Source organism: Pleurodeles waltl, chromosome 3_1 (assembly GCF_031143425.1).
Source record: "Pleurodeles waltl isolate 20211129_DDA chromosome 3_1, aPleWal1.hap1.20221129, whole genome shotgun sequence".
NCBI classification, from domain to species: domain Eukaryota; kingdom Metazoa; phylum Chordata; class Amphibia; order Caudata; family Salamandridae; genus Pleurodeles; species Pleurodeles waltl.
In genome coordinates, this window is record NC_090440.1 from 647,285,249 (window position 1) to 647,303,985 (window position 18,737).

The 18,737-nt window shown below is 41.8% G+C and overlaps 1 protein-coding gene across 1 annotated transcript in view; it reads right to left on the minus strand.

Moving 5' to 3' along the window:
• Positions 1 to 2,896: 2,896 nt before the first annotated feature.
• LOC138283526 (mucin-5B-like) overlaps positions 2,897 to 18,737 on the minus strand; it is a 466,047-nt gene continuing 450,206 nt past the window's right edge. The window contains exons 30-33 of the mRNA XM_069221466.1: positions 16,571 to 16,630; positions 10,954 to 11,271; positions 7,503 to 7,633; positions 2,897 to 3,007 (exon numbers count right to left, since the gene is read on the minus strand). Coding sequence (XP_069077567.1) covers positions 2,897 to 3,007; positions 7,503 to 7,633; positions 10,954 to 11,271; positions 16,571 to 16,630 — 620 coding nt within the window. The remainder of the gene's footprint in view (positions 3,008 to 7,502; positions 7,634 to 10,953; positions 11,272 to 16,570; positions 16,631 to 18,737) is intronic.

Sequence of the window (18,737 nt, forward strand, 5' to 3'; positions counted from 1 at the left end):
TCTTGGAAAATCAGCAGCGGTATTTAACATTATTGATGGAGTAGCATGGAGGAACTTTCAGATGGAATTGAATTTGGATCCTGTGGCTAAACTGAGTTTAGAATGTCCTTGACAAAAGCTTGGCCTCCCCATTCTATACATGAGCCACCTTTGGAGACTAAGGGCCAGATGTAGCAAAGTGTTTGCGCCTCGCAAACAGCGAAAAACGCCATTTGCGAGGCGCAAAAGCCTCTCTGCTATGCAGAAATGCATTTTGCAAGTCGGATCCGACTCGCAAAAGTAATTTCCGACTCGCAAATAGGGAGGGGTGTTCCCTTCCTATTTGCGTCTCGCAATGCTATTCAATTTCATTTCAATGAAATCGCAGTTACCATCCACTTGAAGTGGATGGTAACCCAGTCGCAAACGGGAAGGGGTCCCCATGGGACCCCTTCCCCTTTGTGAATGGAAATAAACATAATTTTTCAGAGCAGGTAGTGGTCCTATGGACCACTGCCTGCTCTGAAAAATACCAAAACAAAAGGTTTCGTTTTTTTTTCTAAGTGCAGCTCGTTTTCCTTTAAGGAAAACGGGCTGCAGATAGAAAAAAAAAAATGATTTATTAAAAAGCAGTCACGGACATGGTGGTCTGCTGTCTCCAGCAGGCCACCATCCCCGTGAGTGCCCATACTCGCAATGGGGTCGCAAACTGCGACCCACCTCATTAATATTAATGAGGTGGGTCTTTGCGACCCCATTGCGAGTTGCAGAAGGTGTCTGAGACACCTATCTACATACCAAATTGCGACTTGCAATTTGCGAGTCGCATGGACTCGCAAATTGCAAGTTGCAATTTCCTACCTACCTACATCTGGCCCTAAGACCAGCAATATGACAGCAACAGAGGAGATGAAAGAAAAGGTCAGTATTCTCCGTAGGGACATTTTGGAGGAAATGAGAATTGCCGCATTTCTCAGTCTTCACCCCTTCACTCCTGCTCCTATCATTGCTACATTATAAGACCACTGAGCCCGCATGAACACCAGCAATCTTCACATCATCCAGTAGGTGAAAAAGAAAGACATTATCAAGTGGATGAAAAAGAAAGACATCAGTATACCCTGAAGCTTCGATTGCAGTGAGGAGAAGAGGCCAGGTCAAGGGGGGCTCTGGCATAATGCTCAAACATTACTCCGGGGGGCAGAGAATTAAACTGATTTGGAAGGGGGCATCAGAAGGAGTTTCAGTAGGAAACGCATAAACTGAGTCCATGCACGCAGGGCCCCATCAGGAGCAAGTATCCTATGAGTATTTACTACTGCCAGGTTCTGTACTTGCCTCATTATTTTGCCTGTGGATACATCCATGAGAACAAAACTTACATTGCTATATAGAGACATCTTGAGTTATAGCTCTAATCAGAAATCTAGGTTTCTGATGCAAAAAACGCTGCTGAACCGAATTGCACAAAACTTGTCACAGTGCTAAAATGTAGCAAAAAAGAGACACTTTTAGTGGTTTAGTGCAGAAAAAAGTTGCCGACCTAATTTGTCAGCAACTGTAACTCAATTAATGAGCTGATCTGTCAAGCAGCATAAGTGTTATTATAAAATAATTTATTTTTATTTCCTCTTCTTTAGTTTCCAACATTGTTGACAGTTCTGTGCCTAAAATGCTGGCACCCAAATTCTATGCAGGTTTGAGAAATTTAGCCCACGTTATTATTAAAGAAAAGCTTATTGACACCCCTCCATTTCATGACCTCCCCAAGTATCACCATGAAACCTGAAATGTAATGACACGAAGAACATGTTAATGGTCTGCCAGATATCGAACAGGTTTGTCAAAAACCACAGAAGTTATAAACTGTTCAACTTAGGTATTTTATTTGAAATTGCACCTCAACCACAATCCAAGTTTGTGAATTAGCCTACATAAAACTCACATAAATGGGTACATTTAATATGGTGGAAAATAATAAATGAGGCATTAAGCCATCACTGAAAACAATTACATTTCATTGAATTAAACAAACTGCAAACATATCTTAGGAACTGAGAATAACATAAATTTGAGGGGGGAAATGCTTCAAAATTCAGGTATTCTTACCTTTGCAAGGCTCATAGGTGCAGCATAAAAACCTAACTTCATAGTTGAGGCAGGTTCCTTGAGTTTGATCTTTATTGTAGCACACAAGTCCAAAAGCGTCACATTTCACATTTTGGTTGAGGTCCTCTAATAGTATGCCAGGCTGCTCCTTTGCTCTGCATTGAAACATTCTTGGAGATACACAGACTGTAATTCCTGCCTTTCTTAAACTTTCCGGTGTCTCGATATCTCCACTGGCATTGGCTGGATTTGTAGAATCATGCCATTCCGACCATACACAATCCTCGCGTGCATAGACACAGCGTGATGGTGTTAAGGCTGTTGAGTAGAGAGGGATAATTTTAGTGGTTTGAACCAATACTAATGCAGAACTTCAAAATCATCATCCTTTAAAGTAAAATGGCTAGAAAATTAACATTCATTGTCATTTACAATTGCATATTTCTTCAATTTCAGATTCTAGTGTTTTAGCATCCACGTTTGATGAAAGTGTTCCTGACACTTTTGAAAATATACCCCTGTAAATACACAACTTCTCCTACACACTAACAATACCCATTCCTCTGTCATCCATATTAATTCTCCAGATGACCGCAGTATTTTATTTTGAAAAAAAAGCAAATTTGATATGTTAAATCTGTTGTTTGTATATCTAAACAAATCTATAATAAAAGCATCACTTTTAATCACGAAAATGCTTCTGTAAAATAGTAGCCTAACCCTGGAACTATAAGGAATACATGGCTAATTAGCAGGTTTTATTCTAAACAAATGTTTTCATCTGGAACATGAAGACATAAGTCATACTCTATTCACCTTCTCCCATTTGAAGGAGAAGTACAGAAGTCACAATGAACTTGATGTCAAAGCCAGTCCTCATGAAAAGGGAATCAAACAGTTTGTTGCTGTCTGTGTAGTCCTGGAATGAAAGACGAATTTAGAAACAAGGCTGATTCAAGTGATATGAGCTACGTCCGACAAATCTAGCTGGGTTCAGAGCTTGAACAAACCAAAATATGCCGGCTCAAGACAAAGAGGTATGCCCAGGTGCAGGAAAGCCAGTCACTACTGGAGCTTGGCTATTTAAAAGGGAAAGATAGTCATGCTGAGATGTAGGAGAACAAACTATAGGATTGCTAGGAATAAATAATGAGGCCTAGGCTTGAACAAGCTGTGCCAAGGACAGAAGGTCCAAAGGAGCATAAAGATATCATAATTTCTAAGGCTCAGGACTGAAAGAGTGAGGTATATATTCCAAGGACTGAGAGAGCAGGTCACAATGAGAGCTCAGAAGATGATCTGAACTGATGTGTAGTCGAATGAACAGCGCTCAGGGTGGCGTTCATAATAATATCTATACCTAGGGACTGGGATGGTTGTAAAGAACACCCTAGCAAAGACTGAAATGCTGATCTTTTGGAATTTGTGGGTGTAACTCACAAAATCCAGGTTTGAGAAAATTTACTTTAACCAAGGTTGTATCAGAAAGCATAATTTGAGGTAGAGAGTTGTTCTTAAGTCATGGCTTAGAAAAGCAGATGGACCTCAGAGTATAAGAGTACGGCAAATCTAGGCATCAGATTGTCAATACAACCAACGTTACGTGGATAAGGTATGTTTATAATCAGTATTAACAGTGACTCAGTGCTCAAAACCATGGATTGTTTCGGTGTGGGAACATTCAGTATCCCTATACTTGAGTATGGCTGTGTGATGAAGGCACTGGTCCAATAATTTATTCCTATCATTCGTATTTAAAAGCTGTAGTGCATACATAGTGAATGTGACAGCAGGTAAGCAACCATGCAGATATACATTTATCCCAATTTCTACATAGGTAAATAGTATTAGCAGAAGAGCTGGTGTGTACTAATATTAAAGGTGAGGGTAAGGCAGCTTCTATATTGCTTAGTATTCATACAGTGAACCAACCACATGAGGCATAAACAATGGTGAGTAGAACTTCATAGTCTTAGGAGATTTGCGAGTAGAGTGTATGACATAGAACAATGCCTGATTTTTATTATTTGTGTTTGTATTTCACAATATCCACTAACTTTTGGTACTTTTTTTGATAGTGGTCACATCTCCCCATTCTGGTGCATGAAATAAATACAAGCCTAACACATTTAATAGTGACAAAATCACCACATACCATTTTTCAATGAAACATAAAGAAAAATGTGGCGTAATAGCAATAATTGTTTGAAAACCTCTATTGAGACATCCCACATAAGTAGTTCATCAAAACTGGAAATACTCGAGCATGACTGCAGATTTCGGGTATGAATCCAAACCATGCTACTCAGTCCTTCCTCCTCATCTTGAGTTAGTGACTGCTAAAAAAACACTAATAATGGAGGTAAATTTTCCCCCAATAAATATGCCTCTATGATCTAAATTATATATAAGCAATGAATATCATATTAGTTGGTACTAGCATTCTGTTTTAATCAGTGTTAATGTTTAAATCCCACAGACACTAACCGCCTTGTTATACTGTCCAGTAGTTTCTGATGGAGCACGAAGGTCACTTTGAAGCCTGGTGATTTCTTTATAACATACCTATAAACCCCTTGAGAAAAGTGGAAATATGGTACACTTCAAAATAAGACTCCACATGCTGAGGGTGGGAATATCCATGACTAAAATGGCAGAGAAAATGTGGAATAATCGAAACATTCAGGACAAAGGTTTCACATTTCCTAGGTAATTTCTTAACATAGATGGGAGCTTCATGGGTCTACAAAGGGAAACGTCCGGAACCATGACTCTAGAACATGGAAATTGTGTACAACACAAGCAGAACCTCAGTTGCATGAACAACGACTCCCTTTTTCTCTGCCTTAACCACACATGTGCTGAACTACGCACATGCGTGGTTAAGACAGTAAAAAAGGCAGAGCAGATTGGGAGAGGTCGCGTTCAGGTAAATGGGGCTGGGGTAGGGTTGGGGATAGTTTTTAGGGATGGGGTGATTTACAAGATTGGGGTATAGGTGGCGGGTTCGGGTAGTTTGCATTCCAGGGACAAGAGTGGGGGGATCAGGGTAGTTCTGTTTTTTAGGGGCTCGGTGGAGGATCGGAGTACTTCTGGTTTTTAGTGGTGAGACTGGGGGTAGTTTATTTTTTAGGTTGGGGTGTTAGGGTAGTTTGTTTTTTGTGGGTGGGGGTCAGGGTAGTTCTGGTTTTAGGGGCAGAGTGGGATCTCAGGGTAGTTCTGAATTTTAGGGTTGGGGTCAGGGTAGTTCTGGTTTTAGTGGTGGGGTGAGTGGATCGGGGTAGTTCTGGTTTTTAGCGTCAGGGGTGAGAGTATTGCAGTAGTCCTAATTTTTAGTGGTGGGGGCTCAGGGTTGTTTTAGTATGAGGGGTGGGATTGGAGGATGGGGTAGTTTTAGTATTAGGGGTTGGGGTATTAGGGGTGGGGGTGGAGGGTAGGGGTAGTTTTCGTATTATGGGCAGGGGATCGGGGTAGTTGTGTTTTTAGGGCCAGGGTAATTTTGTTTTAAGGTCATGGGAGGCTTGAGGTAGTTTTCTTTTTAGGGGCGTGTGGTGGTCGGGTAGTTTTGTTTCTAGGGGCGGGGTGGGTTCTTCGGTATTGTTTTTTTTTTGTTGTTGCAGGGTGTGGTCATTTTAGTATTAGGGGCAGGGGGATTGTGGTAATTGTGTTTTTAGCGGTGGGTGTGGGGGTATCGGGGTAGTTATATTTTAGGGGTGGGGGTCAGGGTAGAGTAATTTTAGGGGTGGAGTGGTTACGTAGTTGTGTTTTTACGGGCAGTGTCGGGGACTGGGGTCATTTTTGTATTAGGGGTAGGATCATTTTGCACAATAGGGCAGGTTGGGGGTGACATGCAGGAACTAACCATGCTGTCCCACACATGAATTTTCTAGGCATGCCTTTACAATGAAAAATCGTTTTAAAGGCATCGGTGGTAAAGGCATTCGTGGTAACAAAGTGGCCGTTGTTCGGACCTCATTGTTCAGGCATGCATCGCTTCTGCATTCGTTGTTCCATCATACATTTGTCCACAAGTATTACTGTTACCTTCACCCCAGTGTAAGAATTTGCCTGTGGTAATGGTTAACTTCAGAGGGGCAAAGTGAATGGGCATGACCCCATGAAACATGTAATAAGGCCCTGAGACGTAATGGTATTAAGAAGCAAGAATACTTTTAGAAGAAGGGTGCAGCATATAATTAAGACACTGCATGGCTGAGGTGAGGATGTAATTGGCAAAATATAAGTAATAATATTGTAGAAAATGTATAGTGAATGTGTGAGTCTGAAATTCATGATGGGTGGCGCCCAGGAATTTGACATATTTCACAATGTTGAAAGAAAACAGTGTAACCTGTGCTTTATTGTCAACCTAATAAAACTTTAATTTGTCAGATTTTAGCTGGTGTACTACCAATCTGCCAAAATTCTAATATTTATCCTTGAAGTTCTCCCTTTTTATTCATAAAATTCTACCAACTGTAGGTAGAAAATTCTAATAACCTTATAGCCACTTTGACTTGGGCCCTACTAGTTATTAAACATTTTCTGCATTGTCATAGGCCCTTGTTTTTAACAACCAGCATAGCTCCTTGTAATTGTAAGCCTTTTGTAGTTAGCACCATCCAAAAATATTTGAGTTTCAACGTCCAATATAATTTTTGTGGAGAGAGCTAGCAATGTTTATGTAATTCACTTTGCTTATAGACAACTATCCTAAGCATATTTTGGGAGCATGGCTTAAAGACCAGTAAAATTGTAACATCTATTTGTGATTTGAAGCCAGCTCCTGCTGGATTTCAATCCATTTAAACACTCACAAGGAATGTATGCAGGAAGATCAGTGAACAATTGCAACATAATTTCTTCTTACCACTTGATTGTGAAGTGCTGAGTGAAGTGGTTGTAGAAGAGGGAGTACTGGTTTTTGTTCTTGTAGATGAGAAAGTACTAGATATTGTACTTGTAGAAAAGGAAGTACTACTTGTGGTTACTGGGGGCTGAGAAGTACTACTCCTTGTAGAAGAGGAAGTACTGCTTCTTGTGCTAGTAGAAGTGGAGGTTCTTGGGGTGCTAGTTGTGCCAGTGGAAGAGGGACCACTTGTTGTACTTCTTGTAGAAGGTGGAGTAGTGGTTGATCTGGTTGCAGGAGGAGTACTGGTTGTTCTTGATGTTGATCTGATGGTAGTAGAGATCGTTAAGGTAGAAGTCGACGGTCGTGTTGATGTTTGACACACCTCAAAGTTGTAGCTGTAGCACAAGAATCTGACTTGGTAGTTTAGACATAATACATCTCCCTCATTGTAGCATTCAAGTCCTTTTGATTTTTCGCAGATCACATTTTGAACATGCTCGATTGTTCTATTATCCTGGTGGGGTTCTTCTCTGCACTCAATATCTCTCGGGGCCTTACATACTTCATGTCCTGCAGCAGTGATGTTCTGAATTGTCTCAAAATCCCCGTTATCAGACAATGGATTTGTTACATCGAACCAATTTGTCCAGTTGAGGATTTCCAGTGCAAGTTTGCAGTCATTAGTAGGTGGGTCTATAAACAGGAAAAGAAAGATATAATTATCCCATGCTGGAAGGTATAGGTTAATTAGAACACTAGTTATGTCATCCATTGTCAGACTGTAGTAGTAAGGTATTTGTTTACAAGAAAAACGTTTTAAGGTTTAATTATGTTTTTAATTTATACTACACGTCACAAATATGTGGTTAAACTCTCAGATAAAGGACCATATCAGGAGTGTTGATGAGTTTTATTTCCACTAAGTTGGAGGCCTTGCAGTTTCCAATAAATGTTGACTGTATGTTAATTATGAAATTAAGTTTGAGTGGAGTTAATAGTCAGCATATGGTTTGTTTTTATAACTTATACATTCAACCTGAAACACTGCACAACCATATGATACAAAACAGGTTGTTGAACATATATTGAGCCAGAAATAAGAAAGTGTAAAAACGTGAATAACATCTTGGTTAGCATCCTTAATGAGATTCTGGATCCACAACACCTCATCCCGAATCTGATGGAAGAACTTCATAGGCACTGGAGCATTCCAAGTCTCAGTCTTAGGAAGAACTGGTTCATTATTCCAGTTAATAATCTAAACTTGCAAGTAACTCCTGATATATCGGCAAGATCAACACATTGCTTTTGTGGAAAACAGAACTTGCAAAATAACACACTTGTCACTTTAGCTTTATTAGAGCAAATTATATCCTTCAGCTACCAGAAAGACATATCATTAGCTTCATGTAACAGAAATGAACCAAGGGTCTAAGATACAAAGAACAGCTGAAGACAACTGCTGAAGAGAATTATGCTACCAGTTAACAAAATATGAGATGGAACCAATATTGTGAAAAGAAGCACTAAGGCTGGTGAGTGTCTAATGTTCAGAAACCCTTATAATATTTCTGCCTCCTGAGGTTGAAAAATAATACCATTTTACCTCTGATTGAGGGCATATTTTTAATTTATTAGTAGATTGTCGTGGCCCTGACAAAAATCTTTAAACATAATGATCAGAACCAGGAAACAATAACTTAACGCTCACATGACACTCTCCTGCTTTAAGAGATATGAAGAAACAATTCAACTTGCTTGTGAAGACTTTTGCACTGTTGAGTAGACCAGTGGCCCATACTGAGCTGCTTACAAATAGAACAGAATATAAGGCCAAGTACTGAAAGTAAAAAGTAGCACTAGAAGCAAAGTGGAGGCATGCCGTTACCAGTTGGGCAGTACCACAAAACGCAAAAATATTGTGGAGGACTAATCTGCTGTCTTGGAAAATCAGCAGCGGCATTTAACATTATTGATGGAGTAGCATGGAGAAACTTTCAGATGGAATTGAATTTGGATCCTGTGGCTAAACTGAGTTTAGAATGTCCTTGTCAAAAGCTTGGCCTCCCCATTCTATACATGAGCCACCTTTGGAGACTAAGGGCCAGAAGTAGCAAAGTGCTTGCGCCTCGCATACAGCGAAAAACGCCATTTGCAAGGCGCAAAAGCCTCTCTGCTATGCAGAAATGCATTTTGCGAGTCGGAACCGACTCGCAAAATGCATTTCCGACTCGCAAATAGGAAGGGGTGTTCCCTTCCTATTTGCGACTCGCAATGAAAATGTAATCTCAGTTACCATCCCCTTGAAGTGGATGGTAACCCAGTCGCAAACAGGAAGGGGTCCCCATGGGCCCCCTTCCCCTTTGTGAATGGAAATAAAAATAATTTTTCAGAGCAGGTAGTGCTCCTATGGACCACTGCCTGCTCTGAAAAATAGCGAAACAAAAGTTTTTTTTTTTTTTTCTAAGTGCAGCTCGTTTTCCTTTGAGGAAAACGGGCTGCAGATAGAAAAAAAAAAAACTGCTTTATTAAAAAGCAGTCACGGACGTGGTGGTCTGCTGTCTCCAGCAGGCCACCATCCCCGTGAGTGCCCATACTCGCAATGGGGTCGCAAACTGCGACCCACCTCATTAATATTAATGAGGTGGGTCTTTGCGACCCCATTGCGAGTTGCAGAAGGTGTATGAGACACCTTTCTGCATACCAAATTGCGACTTGAAATTTGCGAGTCGCATGGACTCGCAAAATGCAAGTCGCAATTTCCTACCTACGGACATCTGGCCCTAAGACCAGCAATATAACAGCAACAGAGGAGATGAAAGAAAAGGTCCGCATTCTCCGTAGGGACATTTTGGAGGAAATGAGAATTGCCGCATTTCTCAGTCTTCACCTCTTCACTCCTGCTCCTATCAATGCTACATTATAAGACCACTGAGCCCACATGAACACCAGCAATCTTCACATCATCCAGTAGGTGAAAAAGAAAGACATTATAAAGTGGATGAAAAAGAAAGACATCAGTATACCCTGAAGCTTCGATTGCAGTGAGGAAAAGAGGCCAGGGCAAGGGGGGCTCTGGTGTAATGCTCAAAGATTACTCCAGGGGCAGAGAATTAAACAGATTTGGAAGGGGGCATCAGAAGGAGTTTCAGTAGGAAACACATAAACTGAGTCCATGCACGCAGGGCCCCATCAGGAGCAAGTATCCTACGAATATTAACTACAGCCAGGTTCTGTACTTGCCTCATTATTTTGCCTGTGGGTACATCCAGGAGAACAAAACTTACATTGCTATATATAGACATCTTGAGTTATAGCTCTAATCAGAATGCTAGGTTTCTGATACAGAAAATGCTGCTGAACCTAATTGCACAAAACTTGTCACGGTGCTAAAATGTAGCAAAAAAGAGACACTTTTAGTGGTTTAGTGCAGAAAAAAGTTGCCGACCTAATTTGTCAGCAACTGTAACTCAATTAAGGAGCTGATCTGTCAAGCAGCACAAGTGTTATTATAATTTTTTTTTTTTTTATTTCCTCTTCTTTAGTTTCCAACATTGTTGACAGTTCTGTGCTTAAAATGCTGGCACCCAAATTCTATGCAGGTTTGAGAAACTTAGCCCAAGTTATTATTAAAGAAAAGCTTATTGACACCCCTCCATTTCATGACCTCCCCAAGTATCACCATGAAACCTGAAATGTAATGGCACGAAGAACATGTTAATGGTCAGCCAGATATTGAACAGGTTTGTCAAAAACCACAGAAGTTATAAACTGTTCAACTTAGGTATTTTATTTGAAATTGCACCTCAACCACAATCCAAGTTTGTGAATTGGCCTACATAAAACTCACATAAATGGGTACATTTAATATGGTGGAAAATAATAAATGAGGCATTAAGTCATCCCTGAAAACAATTACATTTCATTGAATTAAACAAACTGCAAACATATCTTAGGAACTGAGAATAACATTAATTTGAGGGGGAAATGCTTCAAAATTCAGGTATTCTTACCTTTGCAAGGCTCATAGGTGCAGCATAAAAACCTAACTTCATAGTTGAGGCAGGTTCCTTGAGTTTGATCTTTATTGTAGCACACAAGTCCAGAAGCGTCACATTTCACATTTTGGTTGAGGTCCTCTAATAGTATGCCAGGCTGCTCCTTTGCTCTGCATTGAAACATTCTTGGAGATACACAGACTGTAATTCCTGCCCTTCTTAAACTTTCCGGTGTCTCGATATCTCCACTGGCATTGGCTGGATTTGTGGAATCATGCCATTCCGACCATACACAATCCTCGCGTGCATAGACGCAGTGTGATGGTGTTAAGGCTGTTCAGTAGAGAGGGAGAATTTTAGTGGTTTGAACCAATACTAATGCAGAACTTCAAAATCATCATCCTTTAAAGTAGAATAGCTAGAAAATTAACATTCATTGTCATTTACAGTTGCATATTTCTTCAAGTTCAGACTCTAGTGTTTTAGCATCCACGTTTGATGAAAGTGTTCCTGACACTTTTGAAAATATACCCCTGTAAATACACAACTTCTCCTACACACTAACAATACCCATTCCTCTGTCACCCATATTAATTCTCCAGATGACCACAGTATTTTATTTTGAAAAAAAAGTAAATTTGATATGTTAAATCTGTTGTTTGTATATGTAAACAAATCTATAATAAAAGCATCACTTTTAATCAGGAAAATGCTTCTGTAAATAGTAGCCTAACCCTGGAACTATAAGGAATACATGGATAATTAGCAAGTTTAATTCTAAACAAATGTTTTCATCTGGAACATGAAGACATAAGTCATACTCTATTCACCTTCTCCCATTTGAAGGAGAAGTACAGAAGTCACAATGAACTTGATGTAAAAGCCAGTCCTCATTAAAAGGGAATCAAACAGTTTGTTGCTGTCTGTGTAGTCCTGGAATGAAAGAGGAATTTAGAAACAGGGCTGATTCAAGTGATATGAGCTACGTCTGACAGATCTAGCTGGGTTCAGAGCTTGAACAAACCAAAATATGCTGGCTCAAGACAAAGAGGTATGCCCAGGTGTAGGAAAGCCAGTCACTACTGGAGCTTGGCTATTTAAAAGGGAAAGATAGCCATGCTGAGATGTAGGAGAACAAACTATAGGATTGCTAGGAATAAATAATGAGGCCTTGGCTTCAACAAGCTATGCCAAGGACAGAAGGTCCAAAGAAGCATAAAGATATCATAATTTCTAAGGCTCAGGACTGAAAGAGTGAGGTATATATTCCAAGGACTGAGAGAGCAGGTCAGAATGAGAGCTCAGAAGATGATCTGAACTGATATGTGGTCGAATGAACAGCGCTCAGGGTGGCGTTCAGAACAGTATCTATACCTAGGGACTGGGATGGTTGTAAAGAACACTCTAGCAAAGACTGAAATGCTGATTTTTTTGGTATTTGTGGGTGTAGGTCACAATACCCAGGTTTGAGAAGATGAACTTTAACCAAGGTTGTATCAGAAAGCAAAATTTGAGGTAGAGAGGTTGTTCTTAAGTCATGGCTTAGATAAGCAGATGGACCTCAGTGTATAAAAGTACAGCAAATCTAGGCATGAGATTGTCAACACAACCAATGTTACGGGGACAAGGTATGTTTATAACCAGCATTTTAAGTGACTCAGTGCTCAAAAACATGGATTGTTTGGGTGTATCCCTTGAGTATAGCTGTTTGATGAAGGTTCTGGCACAATAATTTATTTCTATCATTTGTATTTAAAATCTGTAGTGCATATATAGTGAACGTGATAGCAGGTAAGAAACCATGCATATAAACATTTATCCCAATTTCTACAGAGGTAAAAAGTATTAGCAGAAGAGCTGGTGTGTACTAATATTAAAGGTGAGGGTAAGGCAGCCCCTATATTGCTTAGTATTCAAACAGTGCACCAACCACATGAGGCATAACCAATGGTTGTCAGAACTTCATAGTCTTAGGAGATGTGTGAGTAGAGCGTATGACATAGAATAATGCCTGATTTTTATTATTTGTGTTTGTTTTCCACAATATCCCCTAACTTTTGGTACTTATCTTGATAGTGGTCACATCTATCCATTCTGGTGCATGAAATAAATACAAGCCTAGCACATTAAATGGTTTCCAAATCACCATATACCATTTTTCTATGAAACATAAAGAAAAATGTGGCATAATAGTAATATTTGTTTGAAAACCTCTATTGAGACCTGTGATCCCACATAAGTAGTTCATCAAAATTGGAAATACTAGAGAATGACTGCAGATTTGGTGTATGAATCCAAACCTTGCTTCTCAGTCCTTCCTCCTTATCTTGAGTTAGTGACTGCTAAAAAAAACACTAATAATGGAGATAAATTTTCCTCTAATAAATAGGCCTGTATGATCTAAATTATATATAAGAAATAAATATCTTATTAGTTGGTACTAGCATTCTGTTTTAATCATTGTTAATGTTTAAATTCCACAGAGTCTAAGGGCCTTGTTGTACTGTCCTGTAGTTTCGGATGGAACACAAAGGTCACTGTGAAGCCTGATGATTTCTTTCTAACATACCTATAAACCCCTTGAGAAAACTGGAAATATGGTACGCTTCAAAATGAGACTCCACATGCTGAGGGTGGGGGAACCCATGACTAAAATGGCAGAGCAAATGTGGAATAATGGAACCATTCAGGCCAAAAGTTTCACATTTCCTAGGTAATTTCTTAACATAGATGGGAGCCTCATCGGTGTACAAGGGGAAACGTCTGGAACCATGATTCCAGAACAAGGAAGTTGTGTACAACATAAGCGAAACCACACTTGCATGAACAGTGACTCCCTTTTTCTCTGCCTTAACCACACATGTGCTGAACTACGCACATGCATGGTTAAGACAGAGAAAAAGGCAAAGCAGATTGGGAGAGGTTGTGTTCAGGTAAGTGGGGCTGGGGTAGGGTTGGGGATAGTTTTTAGGGATGGGGTGGATTAAGGGCTTGGGGCATAGGTGGTGGTTTCGGGCTAGTTTGCATTTTAGGGGCAGGAGTGGGGAGATCAGAGTAGTTCTGTTTTTTAGGGGCTGGGTGGGGTGTTGGGGTAGTTCTGGTTTTTAGGGGCAGGGTGGGAGATCAGGGTAGTTCTGTATTTTAGGGGCAGGGTGGAGGATCGGAGTAGTCCTGGTTTTCAATGGTGAGGATGGGGGTAGTTTACTTTTGATGGTGGGTGTGGGGTGTTGGTATATTTTGGTTTTGTGGGTGGGGGTCAGTGTAGTTCTGGTTTTAGGGACAGGGTAGGATGTCGGGGTAGTTCTGGATTTTAGGGTTGGGGTCAGGGTAGATCTGGTTTTAAGGGTGGGATGAGTAGATCGGGGTTGTTCTGGTTTTTAGGGGTAGGGGTGGGAGGATTACAGTAGTCCTAATTTTTAGTGGTGGCGGTGGGGGCCCAGGGTTTTTTTAGTATTAGGGGTGGGATTGGAGGATGGGATAGTTTTAGTATTAGGGGTTGGGGTGTGGTTTGGGATCGTTTTAGTATTAGCGGTGGGGCTCAGGGGTAGTTGTGCTTTTAGGGGCAGGGTTGGGGTAGAGTTCTTTTTAGGGGTGGGAGTGGTGCGTCGGAGTAGTTGTGATTTTAGGGGCAGGGTGGGGGTTCTGGGTTGTTTTGTTTTTAGGGGTAGGATTGGGGTTGTTTTGTTTTCAGGTGTGGGGGGTCAGGTAGTTTTAGTTTTTAGGGACAGGGTGGGGGGTCAGGGTAGTTTTAGTATTAGGGGTGGAAAGAGGGGTAGGGGTAGTTTTAGTATTAAGGTAGGGGTCGGGGTAGTTGCGGTTTTAGGGTTGGGGTAGTTTTCTTTTTAGGGGTGGCAGTGGGGGGTCGGATTAGTTGTGTTTTTAGGGGATGGGCGGGGGGGCTAGTTGTGTTTTAAGGACAGGGGTGGTGGGTCGGGGTAGTTTTTTTGTGGTGGAGATTGGGTTATTTTTGTTATTAGGTACGGGTCAGTGGTCTGGATTGCATTGTTTTTAGGGGTGGGGGTCAGGATTGTTCTCTTTTTAGAGGTGAGTGGTCAGGGTTGTTTTAGTTCTTAGGGACAGGGTTGAGGGTTGTTTTTTTTTTAGTTTTTGGGGGTTGGGGAGTCGGGTGGTTTTGGTATTAGGGGTGGGGGTGGTGGGTAGGGGTAGTTTTCAAATTAGGGTGGGGGTCGGGCTGGATTCAGTATTAGGCGCAGGGTTCGAGGGTCGGGGTAGTTTATGTATTAGGGGCAGGGGACCGGGGTAGTCGTGTTTTTAGGGCCGGAGGGGGGGGTCGTGGTAATTTTGTTTTAGGGTCGTGGTGTGGTCGGGTTGTTTTGTTTCTATGGGTGTGGTGTGGGGGTCGGTATTTTGTTTTTTTGTTGCAGGGTGTGGTACTTTTAGTATTAGGGGTGGGGCAATCGGGGGAATTGTGGTTTTAGGGCTAGGTATGGGGGTATTGGGGTAGTTGTATTTTAGGGGCGGGATCATTGTAGTTGTAATTTTAGGGGTGGTGTGGTTACGTAGTTGTGTTTTTATGGGCAGGGTGGAGGATCGTGGTCATTTTATTATTAGGGGTATGATAATTTTGCACATTAGGGCAGGTTGGGGGTGACATGCAGGGACTAACCATGCTGTCACACACATGCTTTTACTAGGCATGCCTTTACAATGAAAAATCATTTTAAAGGCATCGGTGGTAAAGGCATTTGTGGTAACAACGCAGCTGTTGTTCCGACTGCGTTGTTCAGGCATATATCGCTTCAGCGTTCGTTGTTCCATCATACCTTTGTCTACAAGTATTACTGTTACCTTCACCCTAGTGTAAGAATTTGCCTTTGGAATGGTTAACTTCAGAGGGGCAAAGTAAATGGGCATGACCCCATGAAACATGTAATAAGGCCCTGAAACATAATGGTACTAAGAATCAAGCATACTTTTAGAAGAAGGGTGCAGCATATAATTAAGATTCTGCATAGCTGAGGTGAGGATGTAATTGGCAACATATAGGAAATAATATTATAAAAAATTGTATAGTGATTGTGTATGTCTGCAATTCATGATGGATGGCGCACAAGAATTTGACATATTTCACAATGTTGAAAGAAAACAGTATAACCTCTGCTTTATTAATTGTCAACCAATAAAACTTTAGCTTGTCAGGTGATAGCTGGTGTACGCCCTCTCTACCAAAATATCTAATATTTGTCTTTGAAATTCTAATTTTTTATTCAGAGAATTCTCCCCACTGTAGCACTGCAGGTCGACTATTCCAATAAGTTTACAGCCACTTTGACTTGGGCTCTACTTGTTATTAAACGTTTGCTGCATTGTCATAGGTTCTTTTTTTTAACAACCAGTATAGTACTTTGCAATTGTAAGCCTTTTACAGTAATCACCGTCCCCAAATATTTGAGCTATAACATTCAAAGTCTTTTTTGTGGAGAAAGATACAGATGGTTATGTAATTCAATTTCCCTAAGCATATTTTTGGAGCATAGCTTGAAGAACAGTAACATTGTGACATCTATTTGTGATTTGAACCCAGCTACTGCTGGTCTATAATCCATTTAAGCAGTCACAGGGAATATATGCAGAACGTTCAGTAAACAAGGGCAACATCATTTGTTCTTACCACTTGATTGTGAAGTGTGGAGGGAAGTGCTTGTAGAAGAAGGAGTACTGGTTCTTGTTCCTGTAGAAGAGAGAACACCAGTTATTGTACTTCTATAAGTACCAATTGTGGTTTTTGGAGGCCGAGTGTGCTAGTTGTGCTTGTGTAGGATTTGGTACTTCTTGTTCTTTTTGTAGAAGGTGGAATAGTGGTTGTTCTGGTTGTAGATGGAGTACTGGTTGTTCTTGTTGATGTTGATGTAGCAGAGCAGTGTCTTTGATGGCAAGTATTTCAGGCATATTTACAATGAACTGGCACATCAGCTCTGATGCGCCAGTTTCCTTGTGTTGCACTGCACCCTCCTAATGACACCATGTTAGCGCTTTATTTACAATACAGCGCACCATGGCGCATGTTAGGAAAATACTGTTGGATTGTTTGACACTATTGTGGCGCTTTCGTGGAGTAGTGTCATAAGTTTTGGCGCTAGTCCAGCAAAGCACATGGAGCCCTATTGGCTAATGCACTAGCGTCACTTTAACTCCTGCCCTGAGCAGGCATTAAAAAATGATGCTACAACGGCACAGTGATATCTAGTAAATTTCACTGTGCCGTTTGTTTTTTTTAGCCTCCCTGCGGGGGAACGCCCAATTGCATACATTATACCTGGCGCAGGTATAATGTGGCCAAGGGGTTACAAGCATCTGCCATTTTGTAAATATGCCACAGGGTGGGGGGACTGGTTACCGCTGACTCAGCATAAAAAATTACACTAAGATGGGGTTAGGGGCTTGTAAATATTCCCCTTCATTTTTTTTAAACTGGACTGTCCAGCAGTTTCTTCTCACATCGAGCAAATAAGCACATTTACATACTATGGGGGTCATTCTGACCCCGCGGTCATGGACCGCCGGGGCCAGGGTTGGCGGGAGCACCGCCAACAGGCTGGCGGTGCCCCGCAGGGCATTCTGACCGCGGCAGTTTGGCCGCGGTCAGATGCGGAAAACCGGCGGTCTCCCGCCGGTTTTCCGCTGCCCAAATGAATCCTCCATGGAGGATTCTGACACCCCATACCGCCATCCTGTTCCTGGCGGTTCGCCCGCCAGGAACAGGATGGCGGTATGGGGTGTCGTGGGGCCCCTGGGGGCCCCTGCAGTGCCCATGCCAATGGCATGGGCACTGCAGGGGCCCCCATAAGAGGGCCCCACTTTGTATTTCAGTGTCTGCTTTGCAGACACTGAAATACGCGACGAGTGCCACTGCACCCGTCGCACCTTCCCAGTCCGCTGGCTCAATTCTGAGCCGGCATCCTCGTGGGAAGGGTGTTTTGCACTGGGCTGGCGGGCGGCCTTTTGGCGGTCGCCCGCCAGCCCAGTGCAAAACCCAAAATACCCTCAGCGGTCTTTCGACCGCAGAGCGGTATTTTGGAGGGGGAAGTCTGGCGGGCGGCCTCCGCCACCCGCCAGACTCAGAATCACCCCCTATATGTCCAGCTGTTCCAATGGGCAATTAAAAAATTCTACATACTTGCCTCTCATTTCTTAGTCCGTGACAGCACCCCATGAACTCCAGGACTAAAGTATACTTCAAGTAAAATCTGTAAAATTCTGGTTTCATTGTTTCATTTCATGATCTGTCCCTCATTGTGCTTCCCTTCTCTAATATAGGTGACATTATAGTATTTCGAGGGTTATATAGACATTGGGAAGAGTTAAAATCACTGAAAAACAGCAGTGCTCTTGCCCTGCTAAGCTTCACTTATCCCTCTCTGTTTAGAATTGAAGAGGCACTATAGCAGAGCCTTAGCTGGGTCCCACATAAGAATCCTTTGACCTAATGGCATGTGCACGACAGACCTCTCAGGTCGCAGTGGCCATCTTCCCACTCTATTTTGAGGTGAGCTAATTGTCACTAGATTTCCCAGTGCAGGATCGCCATGCGAGGCATAGTGAACCCAGACAGGTATATTGATTAAAAGCAGGGGCGGCTTCTCCATAGGTGACTGAGGAGCGTCATTCCTGCCCCCACCCCCGCCAGCAGCAGCAGCTGCAAACCTTTCTCCCAATAAACGATCATAAACTATGTTTATGATAGTTATTTGGGAAAAAGGGGTGGGCCACAAGGGTGACGTGCACTGAGGGGAAGTGCTCAGCACTCCTCCTCATAGCGCATGTGTGTTTGGCCGGCA